Consider the following 19492-nt stretch of genomic DNA (forward strand, 5'->3'; position numbering starts at 1 on the left):
GTTGGTATTTTTAGCTGTAAATGCAAAACCCCCAATTATCCCAGAGTGCCTCATTTGTTGATGAACGCACCTCCCTGTCAAATGAATCCAGCTCATGCTAGCTCGCCAAGATAAGCTGGGCGGAAAAATGTGCAGCAGTCCTTGTGATAATTTTTTTGTCCAAATTAGCAGCAGCATTGACATATGATTTATTTCATCCTTTAGGTAAAAGCACTTATACGTTTAATGGTGCTCTCTCTTACGCTTCAAGGGTGTGTTAATTCACTCATTAAGTTTTAGCTCAAATGCTCAATAAAAGTCATTTCTGACTGTCTTTGTGCTCTGCTGGCTGCAGTATGAAACTTGGGCCTGTGTGAAAACGTGAGAGAGAGAGAGAAAATCAATAGGTTAGACCTTCTCTGCATAATTATTCCAAGTGTGGGAGAGTGTTTTAAGAATGCTAACAAAAACTGCAAATTGTTAAAGCAGAACGGGAGCGTTCTGTCTGAAGATGTGCACCTTTATTCTGCATGTAAATTATATTGCATCTCCCCCATCTCTATGAGAGCCAGCTTTTATGACTGTCTTCAAGTCTGGCCAACTTGAACACTGTTGATTTGCAGCTTGGTCGGATGACAAACTTTGCAAGGCTGTACTTAGGCACAGCAGTGGTTTTAGCTACATTAGCATGATAGCATGCTCACAGGGACAATGCCATGCTGATGCAGGCAAAACCACGTTTACCATATTAAGTCTCATTTAATCTCCCCTTACGTTCTAAAGTAAATATGTATGTTTCAAACATTGTAAACCTCACTGCCCACATACTTCAACACGTCCTGTATGATAGCACAGATACAGCCAATCAATCTAGAGGGCAGAGTCATAAGTTTCACACAATTATACACAAGGCGGCAGTGGAGGAGGTTGTAATCATGTAACTTTTAACGGAGGCAGCGTCATAGATGATGGTGGTCTGAGGCCATTAACACACTGCAGCATCATTGATATGTTTATGTTTTTACTACCGGTTTGTTCCAATCCAACATTTTTCAAATGTCTTCATCGTCTCTAATGGTCATATCTTGTTTGATCCATGCAACACTGCCACCATGAACTCTGGTGGGACTACTACATTTAATCCATATCTATAAACTTTATGAAGATGGGCAAAATAATGGACGAAATGCACGCAGAGGACAGACAGAGGGCTCTATCTGTCTCTGTTGAGCTTAAATGAGCCCTACAATGTCTTATTTTTGCATGTTAAGATGCTTACATTTGCTTATTAGCAATAAGCACAAAGTCCAGCTGGGGCTGACAGGAATGTGATTGAAGTCTAGAGCTGTAACAATTTATCAATAAGTTGTTAACTATTAAAGTAATTGCCAACATATGTGATAATCAATTAATCTGTTTGAGTAATTTTTCACCTTCTCAAATGTGTATTTTTTGGTTTCTTTACTCTTATATGAATCTAGGACGTACACGGTGCCAGACCTCCCCGGTCTGTTCGATGGCCACATCTGGCCCATGTATTTGAAACACAAGAACATAAGGGAAGTGAATTGTGGTCAAAACATGACATTTTAGGACGTCATCCTGGGCTGTGGGAAACACTGATCAACATGTTTCACTATTTTTCTGTCATTTCATAGGCTACATCAAACACTTATGAAATGAATCCAGAGAACAATTAATAGATTAATCAACCGTGAAAATAACTGTTGAAGTTACAGCCCTAATACAATTTTTACAGGTATTAAATAACAAATCACAAAATACTGGACAAATTTTGACCTGATTAAGGCACTAGATGAAAACTCAAAGGATCAACAAAATTATTACAATTCGTCCTAAGAGGCAATCCATCACATAGTTGGTGAGACATGTAATTAAAAACAAAAATGTTAACGTCACGATGGCCTTAGATGAAAAGTCAGGGGATCACCAAAGTCCTTAGGTTTCATCCCCAGGACGCCATGGATATCTTCCAAAATGCATGGCAATCAACCCAGTAGCTGTCAAGAAAAAAGCCAAAACCAAAAGTTTAAACCTCGTGGTGGCACTAGAGGAAAAGTCCATGGATCAGCAACAATAAGTAGAAGATTCAACCCCTGTAGGACCATGAAAGTTTGTATGAAATTTCATGGCAATCTGCCCAATAGCTGAAATATTTCAGTCTGGACCAAAGCGGTGGAGCGACCAACAGAGCCGAAACACTGCCACACCTAGAGCCATGCAGCTAGCGTGCAGCTAGCATGGCTAAAATCTGGGCACAGAAAACATGGAGGGGTCAGAAATATGAAAACAAAAATACCACAGATGGTTTTCATCAACTATCCAACACCAACTTAGACACATTGTTGGCTTTTGCTGCAGATTCCTGGTTTTGAAAGAGCTTATCTCTCAGCTCCAGTCATATTTGGGGTGTTGGTGCTTTAGCATGATGAGAAAGTGAGTGACCAGACATCCAAATGCCCAAGGGGCCTCGCTACTCCATGCCAGTGATGAGTGAGGCACCGGACTCCCTATTTATTTGGACTTTACTGCAGAGAGCTTCCCACACAAAGCAGCAGCAGCATTCCTCTCTCATCCACGCTGCTCTCCAGCTGATCGACGCAGATATGCAAGGACAGACACCGAGGGTCCGCGCCTCGGAGTCCTGAGGTTGAATCCTGAGATTAGCGCTGAGGATAGGGGGCTATTGTTGGCTAAAACAACTCGACCTCTATAAGTGGACGACTATAATAATACCCAGAGTTGAGAGTCAGATTTCTGGGATGATCTGATCAAGCGGAGGTATGCGTACAGAAAACACTCCGCTAAAAGCAATATCAACACTATGCACTCAAGACGTGGAGTAAGCCAAAGATCATTCGGCTCTAAGGCTCAGCTCTAAAAAAAAAAGTGATTCACTGCTTTCATATGTAACTGAGAAGCTTTGCAGTAGCCAATTATGCTACAACAAAAACAAGGAAATTAAGATGAGATTAATTAATCAGTTATTCACAATTCATTTCAATAGTATCTTACACTGAAGTGATAGAGTGAAGCGAAGTTGTACCAAGATGTCTTTTTTTAATAAGATAGAATTTCTGTAGCCGTGTAATAAATGTTTTGGAACCACCATAATTCAAACCAGAGACAGAGCGTGACAGGAAGATGGTAGAAAAATGGCTTGGGGTGAAATCTTGAAGCTCCATAAATGCAGCTGCCGCGTAAATTATACCCTCACCCCCTCCTCCCCCCTAAAATGACAATGACTTCTGGGCTGGCAGGTCTGCAATCTACTCTCCCTCAGTCTTCCCCTCCTAACATAATAATGAGACAGCGCTCTCATCATGCTTACATAAGACTCCGACTCAGTAGTGTCTTTTTAATGTCACACATTTGTATATTGTTGAAGGGTATTGGGGGGTAGGAGGGAGGCATACTAAAGACGAATCTAAAAATTTAACAGAGTATTTAAAATATGACGTGCCAAAGTTATTTGAAGAGACAGTTCACCCTCAAAATCAAAATTGCCTATTTTTACTCTTACCTAATCTAGATTGCTTGGTGCGAGCTGCAGAGTGTTGGAGATATCAACTAGAGAGATCTCTGCCTTCTCTTCAATATAATGGAACAAGATGGCACTCGACATGTGGTACTCACAGTGGCAATTAAATTGTTTTTGAAAAACTCAACATCTTTTTCTATAAACTATATATATAATGTGGTTCCTTAAATTAATCCACATACCTTGGTGTGAGCAGTTTCATGTAGGAACTATTTTCTTTCTATTGAACTACACACCCCAGCTGTATCAGAAGGACGGATGAGCAGCTTGAGCCTGTAAAAGTGTGAGATGAAACATTAACGCTGTCTTTTTTTAGCTGATTGGTAAAGTTAGTTAGCTAAGTGGTGCTAAATGAGCTAGTAGATCCACGCTTCCTTTTGCGCTGTGATACAGTTTGGGGGTGTGCTTTGGTAGAAAGAAAATAGTTACTACATGAAAAAGTTCTGTGGATTTTCATGAATAACCGGGTCATAATTTCTGAAAAGAGATATTACTTTTGAGTTTTTAAAATGGAGGGGGTCTTTTTTGACACTACGAGCACCACAAGCCAAGTGTCATCTAGTTCCATTATACTGGAGAGAAGGCAGACATCTTGATGCCGGATAAATCTAACACTCTGCAACTTACACCAAAAATATCTTGACTGACAAATAGCACTACAAGTAACAGTAAAAACATGTGTTTTTGATCTTGGGGTGAACTTTCCCTTTTATGAGAGATTCTTAAAAGCAGAACAGAAAAAAGCTAAATTGCTACGTTCAATTTCCATCTTCCATCTGCATTCAATGTCATGCTCTGCATTAGAATATAAAGAAACATTTTACATTTATTCTACATTACCGTTATCAAAATGTTCAGACTATATTATTAGAAAAAAAAAAATTTTTCAATCTTATCAAGCAGCGGTAGCAAAAAGCAGCAATACTGCACCAGAACACGGCCTTTTCTCTCACCTCTCCACCCTAATGTGGTACTCCATCTCGCTGTTACATACTGTGAGGCTGTAATTGAAAGATGTGCTTCTCTGATATGAAGCTTGTGGTTCTTTCTGCCTCCAGCATAGTTCTGAGATAGTGTGAGTCTCCTTACTGTGCTCAGCACCATCTGAGAAAGACTGGGGGGCCCTTTATGGTTGAACTAAAAGGACTGCCAATAAGTCTTTCAACAGATAACACCAGACAGACGCTAATAGGCACATCAGATTGGTGTGATGACAGGGGTGTGCAATGCCAGGGCACACACTGTGGATAAATGTGTATTTTTAATGACTTTTCTCTTTGTTCTAAATACTGCAAAATCTGGATAAAGCCTCAGAGGGACATGTAGCCATGTGAAAAAAGACAAGAGCGACTTTGAGAATTTTATCACACATCATAAAATTACTATTACAGCCAGCAGTGATCCCCCTGAGATGGATTTTGTGATGCCATTAGTCCCCATTCCTCTGTGGAAAAAACAATCACTGTTTATCTGTTCCTACAAATGTACGTGACCCACCCAGCACAGCTTAGCGATATTTATGAAAGGAGCGAGAGCCATCCCTCCACCCAAGAGTCAAGATAGCCATATGGCGACTGCCCCACACACAAGTATTCCCTGTTCTTTATGAACAGCTGTTCAGCAACTCAACTCAAACATACACATTCAGTCACTGGGCAAAACTGCAAACAATCTCAGCCAAACTCCCACATAACGCAATCAATCAAAGGACCCTAATATGAAATAGAGCAACAAAAACAACTTGCTTTAGATTATTTGCACTTTCTTTTACTTTTTCTAGAATTTTCTAGAAGCATGGGTGCAGATAATGCTGAAAATAACCGAGAAATTCTTGAAACAAGTTGATTTGTGCTGGATGCAAGTGACATTCTCTCACCTTCCACTCGCTTTACAAAAATAAGATTATATCTGAGAGATCTGAAACCCTTTTCCTCCACATGTCAGTCCAGTCTAGTCAGCTCACCTCCCACTCTGCCTGAGGGACTGTGAAAAAATGTGACCTCAATACACACACAGTGAAACTCAAATTCAACATATTAGATAGAATCTGTTATTTTTTTCTCCCTTGGAGTTTAGCATCATCAATTAACAGCTGCATCTTTATCAAACACAACAACAGCATGCCTCCCCCTAGTGCCTATCTGCATGTAAACTTGGAGACTATCACTGGGTGTCTTATTAAGTCAGTCCCATGTTAAGAGGAAAACTTTCAATCATGTATGAATGATAAAAGAATGCGAAAAAAATGTTTGCACAGTGTAAACAGAGGCAAAGTAACGTGGGAGGATGTCATATCTTTGAATAAATATGATGCATTAGTTATAAAATGTCGATATAACCCACTTTCCACCCACAATTAATAAAAGCGCCTGTATACAGAAAAGTGTTTTCCTGCAGTTGAAGACTGCAGCCTAACATGAACAAAACTTTTTGCGCATCTGGAAATCAAACGTCTATCTACTTCAGATCAATTATTTACCTAAAGCCAGTGTCAACAGTCAGCTCGACCTTTCCTCTTATAAAAAGTTATGCGCTCAAAAGTTTCACACTCACTGCAGAAATCTCCTCACCTGAAGCATATGCTATTCCAATCAAAGTCCGACAGAAAAGCGTAAAGTCTGTCTTCATCTCCAGATCTGCGGTCCAGACGCGCAGAAGCTTGCGCGGTGTTTCTTAGCAAAACTCGTTAGTTTAAATGCTGCTGGAGACAGTGGAGAGGTGCTTTGAATGAATGTCCGTGAATGAGGGGGGAAAAAAACTCAGGTGAACCTCGGCCAATCGATGCCAGTCTGTACTCTGCACAGAGCCGAAATGGAGAGACAAAAGAGACGCGTCTTTTTCCTCTCCGTTTTGTCAAAAGGATGCACAAGGCACTGAATGGGAATTTACAATGATTTCCCTTTCCTTTACTCGTGACTGGAGCGCATGTACACCCACCCATCTATTCAGTTCATAAAACAAGCTGAATTGGAGGGGTGTGTGAGTGTGTGTGTGTGTGTGTGTTGGGGGAGAGTTCTCTCTGACATCCATGACACATTTCCCTTCCTGCAAGTTCCCATTCATTTCATCTTCTGTGTTAAACAACTATAATAATCATGTAATACATTGATTAGGCAGTGGTGCAATGTAAGTACATTTCTTCCTGCGCTTCACTTCTTTACTTCAGTACAAATTCAAAGTACTTGTAATTGTCTGTTTCCGTTTGACACAACCATATACTTTTACTTTACATAATCTATGAGGTAAATAATCTCCTTTCTACTCCACTACATTTATCTCACAGCTTTAGTAACTTTTACAATTTTTATCCCCATCCTGTCCAGACAAAAAATCATGTATCTCCAAATTTGGTTATTTTTCATGTGAAATTTTCTGACAAACTGAAGGCTGAAGTGTTCTTTTATATATTTAGAAACATCTAAAAAAATATATTTTGAACTACCTGGAAAGTGTCAGGAAGCTGATAACAGCTGTTTTCTGAGCTCATGAAAAGTTGAGTTTTTAGACACATGGCTCTCACAGGAAGGCAATGCAACAATATGATATGAATATGATGATCTTATAAAATATGATAAATTGGTGTAAGTTAAACTACCAAAAAGTATATAAAATGCAACGTGCACATTAAGCACCTGTGATATTAATCCCAAAACATCAGTTGACAGGGACCATTTTTGTATATTTGAAACTTTTAAGAGGCTATGTGTAGGATTTAGTTGCATCTAGCAATGAGGACTGCAGTTTGCAATGAGCTGATTTTTTTCCGGTTAGGATTACTTCAGTGTTCAAGAGGTTGTTACCAGGAGGCTAATTTACTCGCAAAGATCTTTGACTCTCCAAAACAAATGGATAAAGTGATTTAAAGTGGTAAAATCTGTGAATAAAGCACTTTAATGTTTAAAAAAGAAAGATCTGTTTTCGTTTTGGGGGGTCTTCCGACATGAAAGAGCCAAAACAAGAATGGCTCTTGAGGCAGTGTTTGGTTTGTCTATTCAGGGTCACTGTAGGAATATGGGAGAGAGGACCTGCTCCCTATGTACATGAAAACTGCTCATTCTGAGGTAACGAAAACACAACTCTTATTTTCAGGTGATAATACCCTAAAGAAAACTTTTATTATTAGTTTTATTATCAGTAGTAGTAATAATATCAATAGTATATTCCAATTCTGCCAAGATGTCCCCTTAAATCCTCCACACTGGACCTGTAGTGGGGTATTTTCACAGTGTTGTGTTGCTGGTATTTATTTAAGTTAAAGATCTGAACTTCACTAATAAAGGACACAAAACAAAGTGTAATGACAACAATAATTTCAATGATGAGAGACTGTGTGTTGCTGTATAGGAGCTTTCAATTTGCTGCATCAGTGCAACATGGTTTGACGTTGATTTTCATTTCATGGATTTTTCTCAAGCTATTTAAATACCTGCTGACATTCATCCAATAGCTCAGCAGGTAATCCTAATACCATCAGAAACTCCTATAAAGCCACCACAGGAGTACAGCAGTGTCACCAAGGAAAGGAACAAAATAACTGTAAAGTGCACACCGCCTCTGGGGGAATATTAGACAATATGATATGATTTTTATGGTTTAACATGATATTTTCCCCTTTGCTCAGCTGTCTTTAATCCACAAAATAATACGTCTAGTCTCATAATGTCTATGCAATTTTATTTGTGTGGGTCAAATGTCTGCAATTAATTTCAAAGTCATCTTTTCTTCCCTCCAGACGGTCAACAAACTACAGCTGAGCAGAGGGGCCTTGGGAGTAGCTCACTATTAAGAGTCTGTAATTATTCTTCCAAAGGGTCAGATGAGATGACGCCTCCAATGAAACTAAACAGCGCAGAATTCTCCCAGCCTTGTGCAAGTCCTGTTAACCCCTACCGCCCACACATCTATCCTCCTCGGGGAGTCCTCAGAGTGTGATTGAAAAGCATGTAAGAGCACAACATGCCCGAAGTGAACTGCCATGAGCCCTGTTATATTTTACACAGAGGGATTCTGAAAATTGAAAACCAATGTTCCATGTTCACATGAAAAGAAAAAGTCAAAGAGGCTACAAGAAGTGTGCACTTGGGTGATCGAGCACACACACATAGAGTTACGCAGGTCCAGTCAAACCTCTTAAGGGAGCCAAAGAAGAACCAGCATACAAACTGAAACTAGCGCAATAAATCAGGTCTGATTTTCGGCACCATGTGCTGTAAAATCAATAGCACGCACTATCTCCTCTTGGAAATCTATTACAACAATAATGACACTCACTGAGTCTGGACTCCTTCCTAACTGTGCCTTCAGAAATGTTGAACACCAGTGCACCCATCAAACAGCTGCTGTCAATAAGAAAGAGTTATGTTGTTATTCCTGTTGATTTGGGAGCCACGCACAGCCGGACATCAGGAGTGTGTGGAATAACAGGGAGTCAAAGGATCATTGCGTGTTATTGTGGGCATGCGTTTCCCTCCAGATCCCTTACGGCAAACCACCTCTCTGACCTTAAAACACAATGTTGTGATTGAATGGTTGTAATTAAAATGTTCTCCCGGTTTCAGCCCCGCAGCGCACTCAGCTTCAGAGGAACATAAACATACTAAATCGTGTTGATAGCCTAACAAAGCTATTTCCAGGGAGTTACCAAATCTCATAATGAATATGAAACAGATAATGTCAGAAACACATGAAAACACTTGAGTGGCCAATATAACAATAATCTGCACCCATAAGCATTCATACAAGCCAATCAGACAACAGTGATAACAAACAATAGCCCTCATGCTGGATAGCATGATCACCCCCACCGAGTCAGATGAAAAGGTTTCAGTTTATAATCCTGCTGGATCCTGAGAGACAACTGCGGACTCAAGGACCTGTCCTTGAAGTGTCAGCACTCCATCCGGCACATCCTCAGGTCAGGAAACACATTACAGATCCACAGCTACTATCATAGGAAGGATGTGGAGTGCGCGTGCAACCTGCTCGCGCTCTCACTGAAGTCCATGCCCACTGGCCTGTGCACAACGCTGCTCTCTGCCAGGTTACTTTGAAGTAAGTGTCACTGTTCAAGAGGGCTTTTTTGTTTTGTTTTGATTGAGGCAGCCAAAAATTTTCATCAGTTGTAGGTCATGTTCACTATCGGTCAGCGGTTATGGCAAGCTTCCTGACTCGAAGGAGAAGTGCTTGAATGTAAATTATTTAGCAGCTAATTAGTTACGAAGTTAAGGCACTGAGGGGAATTCTCCTTTGTGATGCTGAACTTCTTGTACATCAAAGCAAATGGTACCTGAAGCATATGTTGTTTCATTTCAGTGGAACTTTTGACAATCCTAAATATATTTTAGTTCTGTTTCAATTGACTTTTTATCTATATCTATATCTACATATATCTACATTTATCTATATCTATATCTACATATAAAATAATATAGCAAATAACCTATATTGTCAAACTGCTGATTATTTAAACATCCAGCTGATACAGAGGAACAAAAGCAAGTGTTTCTGTCTACTAAACAGATCAAAGTCTATTATTCACTGTCCTTGTACTTCCTTCTTGGTCTCTACCATCTCCTGATATCTGCCTTATAACTGCTAAATGTTTTTCTTTTCAAGAGCTGGTTGCTTACTTTGTCTGCTGTTTGTTCTATTACAGCTTTTTTTGCTGGAAACAACTGCTTGTTGGTGAAAACATAGCTGATGAGAGTTGTGAGAGTGAAGCACCACATTCAAGTTGTGGGATAGAAAACCACAATAACTTGCTAAAAGATTCTGAAGCACTGCGTAAAGTGGAGCTGTTGATGTGGGTAATAATACTGTAAGGGTTCACCAAGTAAACCATTTCACATGATACTTTATCTTTTTCCCCACTGTTATAATACAAGTATTGTTAAGTGCAGCTTTATTTTTTGATGCCTTAAATGGGACCGAGAACAATTTAGATACAATATCAAAATAATGTAAATAATTTAATGTAAAGTTACATATGACCTCTCCGTGGAGGACAAAATGACATAAATATCAGTGAAATAAAAGAATAAATACATGCTGAAATAAATACAGCAATAAATGAATAAACACATAAAAACAAAATAAATGCAGAAGTTAGGACCTCCTGCCTCAGTAACATGCAGACACCAAAATATAGAACTTAATATATGTAGTTGAACAAATATGTGAAAGCAAATTTAATATATGTATGTCCTGTTTAATTATTTTATTGTTATATTATTATTAACTTTTATTTATTCATGAATGTATATGTACTATATATATGTGTGTATACACTGTATGTATGTCCACATGTATTCCAACATTTATTTATTTTTTGATTCGTTTTTATCAGCATTAACTAATTTATGTATTTATTTCAGCATTTTTTATATTAATTTATTTATTCTTGTATCATTCATACATGTATTTGTATTTGTGTAATTATGTATTCTATTCTATTTCCATATTTATTTACTTATTTATACATTAATTGCATTTATTTTACATTTATTTATTTATACATTTATTGCATTTATTTTACATTTATTTATTTATACATTTATTGCATTTATTTTACATTTATTGATAATTTTTTTGTCCTCCATACCTTTCAACCAATACAAATAGATTTGCAGAGAGGTCATGGGGTCCAAAAAAAAAAAAACACAATCCGTCCTCATAATCTGTGGAGATTTAATATCAAATAAAAGCTCTCTTCAATTCAGTAAATCGAGTTTAACTAAATGTGCCTTTATAGGTCAAAGTGGTGACTAGTGTGATGTGTGTCAGAAACGTACCCACTCCATGTAGCCACCGAGCAGGAAGAGCATGGTCCCCCTCTGGTGCAGTTCATCATGCCACTTTTCCAATCTGCAGAGGAGGCAGCAGCATCCTGCTTCAGTATGCCCCCAGAGGCCCGTCAAGCAGCCCAGAGGCATCCCCACTGTCACTCTGTTTATGTGACCTTTCACCTGGCAGGAGGAAACAGGACGTCAGTGCTCTTGTGTGTTTGTAAAGATAACTGAGAACCCGCCTATTCTTGCTGTTTAAGTGTCACAGGCGGCTCATGTATTCATAGTCGTGCGTTGTGCTTTGATGATGCTTAACAACATCCTTGATTATTTCAAGTGAGGTCGTGGTAAAGTGCAGTGTCACAGCTGCAGGCAAGAATCAAAGACTATGTTTATTTAAAAAAGAAAAAGTGATTTGGTTTATTGTTTGCATCAGCAGGTTTTACAGCAACTGTGTAGGTCTTACAGCTGAGCTTCTAACTGACGTGCAATGAAAACAATCAAAATATACTGGATAAACTGAATCCTGCAAAGAACTACATTAAAGTTATTTTCTTGTGCAAAAAAAAATGAAGTGAGTTATATCACATGTTCAAATGTAGGCACATAAATTTATATAAATGAATGTACACATAATGACAAATCAACAGCAGCTGCTAGAAGTCATCAGAAAAACTCTAAAGGAGCTGTGAGGTTACATCTGGGAGTTCAACGTAATCAGAAAATGCATCGGAAATAAAAAGGCAGAACAGTGTAATTTCAGACTAATGTATAAAACATGAAGAACCATTTAATCAAATGTAAAACCTCACAGTGAAGTGCACAATTCTTTGTTGCTAACTGAACTCAATAGTGATAAAAAAACCCTTTTACATGCAAGTCAAAGGATAGTCTGACTTGAGAAGAGCTAATTATTCAGATTATTTAAAAGGTCAAGCATCTCCATCTATTTAAGATATTTGATTGAAATATATACAGTGAAGAACCAGCACGTCTCAAAAAGTAATTTGCTGCATCTAAGCTTCACTTTATTCATCCCAAAATGGTTGAATATAGTGTTTTTTGTGTCTGCTGATTGCTCTTGCAAATCCAATGAGCCTCTTCAGAGCCATCACAGCACAATATAACTTTATTACGTGCTGAATATGGCAAATTTCATAACATTTCAAGGCTTTTAAGGTTCATTTCAGATAGAAAATAGATGCATGCAATAAGAGAACAATCTGGAATTTTAAACTCTGGTTATATGGAACCGAATGCTTACAACTGCAGTGCTGTCTCTTAACAGCTGAGTGATAACAGTCATTGGTCAATACGTGAATGGACAGCACTTGCATACTGAAAAGCTTTTATTGATTGCACCCACGTTAGCCAGACAGGGCAACAGGAGGGTAGTGGAGCAGTTTGATAGGCGGTGGTTTCTGACTGCTGTCACTGATGCATGGGCTGAAGAAGGGAAACGCTTTGCCCCTTGGCCCATTGGTGAAAGAGTACAGCAGACTCATATCATCGGCGTTGTAGAAGGACACCCTCCTCTCCTCGCAGTCTAAGAAAACTCCGAGCCTCTGTGGGAAAGAGCTGAGCTGCAGCCTTGTCCACGGCTGTGTGCCGGCTGAGTACTCGCTCCCGTTACGCAGCCGCAGTGTCCAGTAGCCACTTTCGGGGCTCAACTTGATCCGAGCGTGCCTGTCTACGGCCTCAGAGGCGACACCCAGGTCCCATTTGGGTTTGGAGCCCACTTCTACCTCCCAGTAGTGTCGGCCTGACTGGAAGCCCTGGGAAGCCAGAATGTTGACGCACTGGAGGAAGCGCTTGTTGTGGTCTGTATGTGGGATCATAATGGCGCATTCGACTGCCGCAGTTTTGTCCCTGGAGACATGAATGCTTGGGTGCGCTGTGTCGACATCAAATGTTAATGGGGAAGGACCTTTGGGGTAAAACAATTCATTAAATGGTAATAAAATTCAACAGTGCAGTACATTTTAAATTGAAAATCTATGCTATCAGTGGAGCAACGGTGTCGTAAGTGTCATTCTGTTACCACTTCAACGTATAGACGGGGGACAAATTAAAGGAAAAACCAACATAAAGTGTCTTATTATGGAGTCAGGCCACCATGAGCCTCCAGAACAGCATCAATCGTCCATGGCAAGCCTGTGGAACTCTACTGGCTTTAAAAAATCCAAGCACAAGTAACCTCAAATTACTTTCCATAATTTGATATGATAAACAACATGTTATGGCATATTAATCAGAGTATGCATGGCATAAAAACAGGAATATTAGTGGACTATTCATTTAATTAGCCATGTAAACAGCTCAGGAGGAATACTGTCATTTTCAAGCAGGGCAAAAACCAGAATATTTTGTGCATAGTCACTGAGATCAAAATCTCTTTTGAAAGAGAGATCTTTGTACAGCCAACAGAAGAAAAACAAACACAGCCACGAATAACAAGAGGACATAAAGCATCTGAGACTGTCACAAACATCCCTACCGATCTTAAGATTAAAGTTTGTATTATATCAGATGCTGGTGGAGAGTTTTGTACACATCATTTTAACCTTCACATAACAATTTAGTGAGCCCTAGTGTGTGAAAGCATCTGCATTTGATGTTTTTCCACTTAAATTCAGGGTTTTTCTTTACTTTGCCCCCTGCTTGTACGTCTTTAGTATATGTATATATACACTCTATATAGTACATAATACTAGTAATTTTTTGGTAATCACTCCCATTGTAGAGGGAGAGCCACCTTTCAGCTCAAGCCTTTTTGTTTCTAATGAAGCACATCAGAAAATTACCTGGTTTCAAAGACTTGAACATCTTTCTCCATGTGATGTACTGTAATGGGGCCATGTATTTGTTGCTGAACACGTTTATATCAAACTCCGGGGCAATATCCACCTGCACACAAGGCCTGCCAGAAAAAAAAGCATACATTTAGTAAGGGACATTTATCCTGAGCACAAATGACACTAAATGGAGGTTGAAATTAAATAAGCATATGACAGGTGCAAAAATGCCAAAGGCAATCAATGATTCACAACGCTGAAAAGGACACTCACCTAAGCTGTGGGAGCTAGAGAGAAGGAAATGAAAGAACGATCAAATTAAAAACTGTTGTTTCAAACAGATGCAAAATTCACAAGTCAAATTAGATGACACTCTGAGTTTTATTAAAAAATTCAGATGTGAACCATATTTCCATAGCTTGACAGCTACTTTGAGGCATAAAAACACTTCAAACCTCATTTCAACTTTTTGTCCAAGACGAGATCTCACCTCGCTCAGTACAGTGTTCTCAGTGGCAGCGCTGGCCTGCTGTAGCGCCCTTATATTGTCCTCCAGCTCCCTCACGGCCAGCTCCGTGGCCTCCAGGTGGTGCTGGACTTTCTCCAGCTCCTCCTCCTGCTCTCTTCTGAGCTGCTCGAGCACGCAGGTCTCCTCATCGTGCAGGATCTGATAGAGAGCTCTGAATTCCCCTTTGACACGAGCCTGCAGATCTGCTCCGACTCTCTGTGACAGGGAAAAAATGATAATGACACAGAAAAAATGAGCACCCCCCTTTTTTTGGATTAGCACTTTTTTCACTGACCAGTTGGGAACACTAAGAGTTACCAGTGTTGCTGCCAAGTGGTTTGTTCCAATAAAGTTCTAAATAGCTTCTGCAATAGCACACATCTCCAGAGAGAGACAAACAAGGGGGAATGAAGCTACTCTTCACATCAAAGATCAACGTGTCAAACAAATATAGTCGAAGTGGGGAAGGAGTTCCTGTTAATTATCTCAGCACAGCACGCACAACTAAACACATGCTCTTATCCTACATCTGTCTCATACACATTAGTTGTGTTTGTTTTTGTTGCCTCTGCCTGTGCACAGTTTGTCATATGGTGTAATGAAGTCTTGTCATTTGCTTAAGCAACTTGGTTTGATGTCTTTGTGTCATGAAAGACTGTATTGTAAGGATTTCCCATGCACACTATGAAGTCAGAGGTTAGACAGCTATTTATTCACCCGAGCACAAGACCACTGTGTTTTAAATATCAAAGCACAAACTGTCACTTACCACCATCTGCAAACACCACTAAATATGCACAGCGACATATTGCAAACAGCCATTAAGAAAAATTCTTATCTGTTAAGTGCTGCAACCCCTCGAGTTCCCCAGAGGACTGTACCTTTATGGTATCCATCTTGTCTTTGTCTCTGCGAATGCTGCTGATGAAGTCCTCCTTCCTCAGGCGGTGGCTCTCCAAAGTCTCTTTCAGCTGTCTCTGTACAGAAATATGAAAATCAAACGAGTGTGGAGACAGAAACAATAGCACATAATGAGAGACTGAACAGAGCATCGAGGAACTCGTAAACAACTGTAAACATGACCAATACAGGATAAACGGAAAAAACAGCCCTGCAATAAACACTACTACCATAAAATGTACAGTTTCTGTTGAGACTTTGTGTGCTGATGAGTCAACTCCATGGTATTTTCTGAGGTTGTACTGTTGTACAGGCGTAAATCAATGTTTTTCCACCTCAATAACATACTGTATATGGTTAAGGAAGAGAATCACAAACACCTTGTAATGAAATGCATTCTAGTGCTATAACAGCATAAGCTGTACTTTTTAATACTTTTGTGCTTATTTTTCTATTATTTTCTATTCTATATTTATGTGTCTATAGCAGATTTCTTGTATGTGGAAATCAACTACAGCTACAGCCTCTAAGAAATAGTTTAAAATTGCAGTAAGTATGCTTTTTCGCTTTCACACACGCCCCTCCCATAGTGTTGTCATGCTGGTTGTCCCTTTTACAAAGATCTGGCTGCGGCACAGTTACCGACTCCATTGCCAGGTTAAAGGTAAGACATTAAGCAATCGTAACATTTATAAAGGACAGTGAGGTGGCATAATGGCGCAAAATTACAACCCTGAACAGGCAGTGTAAAGGGGGTTACGGGGGTCCACAATAGACTATAGGAAGTGACCGCAAGATGGATATAAGAAGATATAATGTGTTAATTAGTGAACTTTGGAAGTGATGATAGGTGGATTTTACTTCCTTTGGACAGAGCCAGGCTAGCTGTTTCCCCGTTTCCCATCGTTATTCTAAGCTAAGCTAACAAACTGCTGGCTTTAGCCTAACAGGAAGTGGTATCAACCTTCTCATCTAACTGTCAGCCAGATAATGAAAGAACATATTTCCCCAAATCTTAAACTATTTATTTTGAAACAACTGTAAGGTTGAATAAACACCATTCTCGTACATTATGAAAACAATTAACTTTAACAACAGTGACAAAGGTAGGATTTATTACACAAATCTTGTAAAGGTGTTTTTATTATTCTGACAGCGTTTATTGGTTTCCCCACTGTGGTTTGGTCATATATCCTGTCACACAAAGTAATATAAAAGGGAGTGGAGAGCGAACTTTGCCCTGAGCAATCTAAGCGAGATGTGTCCAAGGTGGACTTACAGACAAATAAACACAGATGTGGACTGAAACATAGAATACAATTGTGTTCAACTTACATAACTAAGGTGAACTAAGTGTACAGAAGGTTCATTTTCAATCGATCGGTTTACTTAGGACCATAAGATTATTTGTTTAAGATTGCCAAACACTTAATAACACTTTCCAGATGACCAGGACTAAAGGGCTGGAAGGCAGCCAGCAGGATCACGGTGTGTACTCACCTCTAGGTTTTTAATGTAAGTGTCTGAGGTGGTGGCCCGGACCTTCTCCACCATGGCTGTCACAAGGTAGTTTGTTTGAAAGTGCTTGGAGCTGAACTCTTTGCGGCACTGTGGGCAGGTTACAGGCCCCTGAGTTCCTCTCCAGTACCTGGAGATGCAGGGTTTGCAGAAGTGGTGCATGCAGGCCAACATGACAGGCTCCCGAAACAGGTCACAGCATATGGCACATGTCAGGTCCTCTCTGAGGCTGCCTTTGGTGGATGTGGCAACAGCAGCAGCCATGGCGAAGGCTGCTTTGCTCTCTAAAGTCTATCCACACTGAAGAAGTGAAAGCAAAAGCCTGGAGGGAAAGAGAGGCAGGGCGATATTAACATTCCCTTTCTGAGGGCAGTTTACAGGGTGACACTTTTGTTTGTTCGGTCAGCTGAAACTAAATTTAAAAAGTTAACATTTAACAGCAAAAAGTTGTTCAGTATATGAGATTAAGTTTAGTCACTGTCTAAATCTGGATCCAGCAGAGTGGACTGAGGGAACCTCCCCTCAAAAGTCCAACACAAACAAAACGGTGCAAATAACTCCACTTGCTCTTTACACTATCACCTACCTCAAGTGTACACAACAGTCAGTTCAAGTGTAAATATTAATCAGCGTGACCATGGGAAGAAATCATGTGATATATCACGGGACTCTATAAGCTAGCTTGTGACTTGTATTGTCAGAGCAACGTTTAGTCAGATGTTTGGTGTGGTTTTACTGTGAGGTTTTACACTGGCTGAAGCCTGCTAGCGTTTTTAGCTACATATAGCAGCCACTAAACCGCTCGTGTAAGCAACACAAAAACAAAACAATTGTAAAACTTTCACGCGGTGACTCAAATAAACGTTTAGTTAACAGTTTCATGCACTTACGTTGTCTGTTGTCCGACAAGTGTATGGCCAAATACTTCACCGCACCTCCATCTGCTCTCTGAACCCTCGGCTGCTGTTTGGGTACAGGACGTACACACGTACTGCGCATGTGCGAGTGAAAATGCCCCTGTGATTGGTCCATTTGCTTCACAGCAAACAGTAGCACGTGAATTAACCATGCGCTCAGTTACTTTTTCTCCAGTTCAGTCATCCTCTGTTTCACTTTGCACTGTCAAACTCCTGTGAACAAAAAACACATCTAAGCACCACTCCCAAGTTTGCAGAAACAGCCACTTCCTTTATCATATCTTGCCACAAGTAGGGCAGATGTCAAGATTTTTAAAAATAGCTAAATAACTTCCCAAAAGTTTTGGACTAGCCATCACAGAAAGTCCGTGATATTTTTTAATTACTGTCTCATTATCATCTTAATTTAACCAATCAAATACTTAATGTGAATTTTACACAATGTTGTTTTCTACATGTTTTTGTGTTTTAAACCTGCAATGCTCCACAATTACATATCTTAGGGATACTGTAAAATGAGATTTATTTTTCATGAGATTTTGAAATGAGAACGTTTCATCTGAGGAAGGGGAAGAATGTAAGATGAGATTTCTTTTGAGAAGTTTTATTTTATTATGAAGATTTTCTTATTTTATTCTCTGATTTACAAATAAGTCAATTTAAATTTTCATTTATGCTTAATTCATACATTATATTGTTTTAAGTTGCTCCTACTCTAAGTTAAAATAAGGATCTATTTAATGTGGTCAGTGACTGAGTGATAGGAGAGATGCTTCACATATGTTCAGTTGATAGGAGTTGATGTCCTTGTGCTTTCATTACCCACAGCCCTTAGGTAAATTAACCTTCAAAGTTAAGGCTGGAAAAGGGCATCCTTACAATATAATTCTGTTGGAAAAATAATAAATCCCTTTATCAGACTTTGGTATGACTTAAAGGACCACTTTAGCATTTTAGTATTGCACTTTCATAATGTTAGCTTAACTGCAAGACATAGGTTTTAAAAGAGAGTTGACAAAATCAAACCAGCATAGGCTGAGATGTATCCTGATTTTGATTCTCAAAAGCTGAACCTGCATTTCCTGTTATGCAACCCGAGAGTGTTTTTCGTATGACCCTCCTTGCCTATAAATGCTCTGGTCTTTCAAATGCCATCCCCCAAGTTTCTAACAGGCTTTTTGCTTAAGATGTGTGGGCGAATTTTTCAGACTTAAAAAATGCCCCCCTAGAGCCATTGCATATATCATACAACTGTCTTTGCAGGCTGGAGAATATGTACAAAATCAGTGAAGTACATCTGTGATAAAAAAATAACTTTTGCCTGACCTCCATTATCTATCATTTGCGTGTGCAGTAAATGTGGAATTCAAACTCCCTCTCACATTGTGAAAACCTCAAAATTACCAGAAACTGGAATGGTGAAAATGAACGTGTTTAATGGGAAACAGTTTTATATATGAACATGCAATTTTATCAGAGATGCAGGATCAGACCCAGATGTGTTTTGCTTGACATATTGGCTTTGTAAA

The 19492-nt window shown here is 39.4% G+C and overlaps 2 protein-coding genes across 3 annotated transcripts in view; both read right to left on the reverse strand.

The window, feature by feature from the left end:
* The window catches only part of flt4 (fms related receptor tyrosine kinase 4), a 55132-nt gene extending 48724 nt beyond the window's left edge, over window positions 1-6408 (reverse strand). Inside the window, exon 1 of one of the 2 annotated variants that reach the window (XM_088081235.1) lies at window positions 6112-6408. In XM_088081235.1, coding sequence (XP_087937361.1) covers window positions 6112-6169 — 58 coding nt within the window. In that variant the 5' untranslated portion in view covers window positions 6170-6408. The remainder of the gene's footprint in view (window positions 1-6111) is intronic. The other variant, XM_088081234.1, reaches the window with a different exon arrangement.
* A 5308-nt stretch (window positions 6409-11716) lies between these two features.
* On the reverse strand, window positions 11717-18093 carry trim105 (tripartite motif containing 105). Its single transcript, XM_042493653.2, has 7 exons — window positions 17937-18093; window positions 17029-17368; window positions 15510-15605; window positions 14611-14844; window positions 14394-14407; window positions 14130-14245; window positions 11717-13252 (listed from the first exon to the last, which is right to left on the reverse strand). The coding sequence occupies exons 2-7, from the start codon at window positions 17308-17310 to the stop codon at window positions 12693-12695; spliced, it is 1302 nt and encodes a 433-aa protein (XP_042349587.1). The 5' UTR covers window positions 17311-17368; window positions 17937-18093; the 3' UTR covers window positions 11717-12692.
* Window positions 18094-19492: the final 1399 nt, after the last annotated feature.

Source organism: Plectropomus leopardus, chromosome 8, assembly GCF_026936395.1.
Source record: "Plectropomus leopardus strain MGB_pleo_1.0 chromosome 8, ASM2693639v1, whole genome shotgun sequence".
In the NCBI taxonomy this organism is placed as follows: Eukaryota; Metazoa; Chordata; class Actinopteri; order Perciformes; family Serranidae; genus Plectropomus; species Plectropomus leopardus.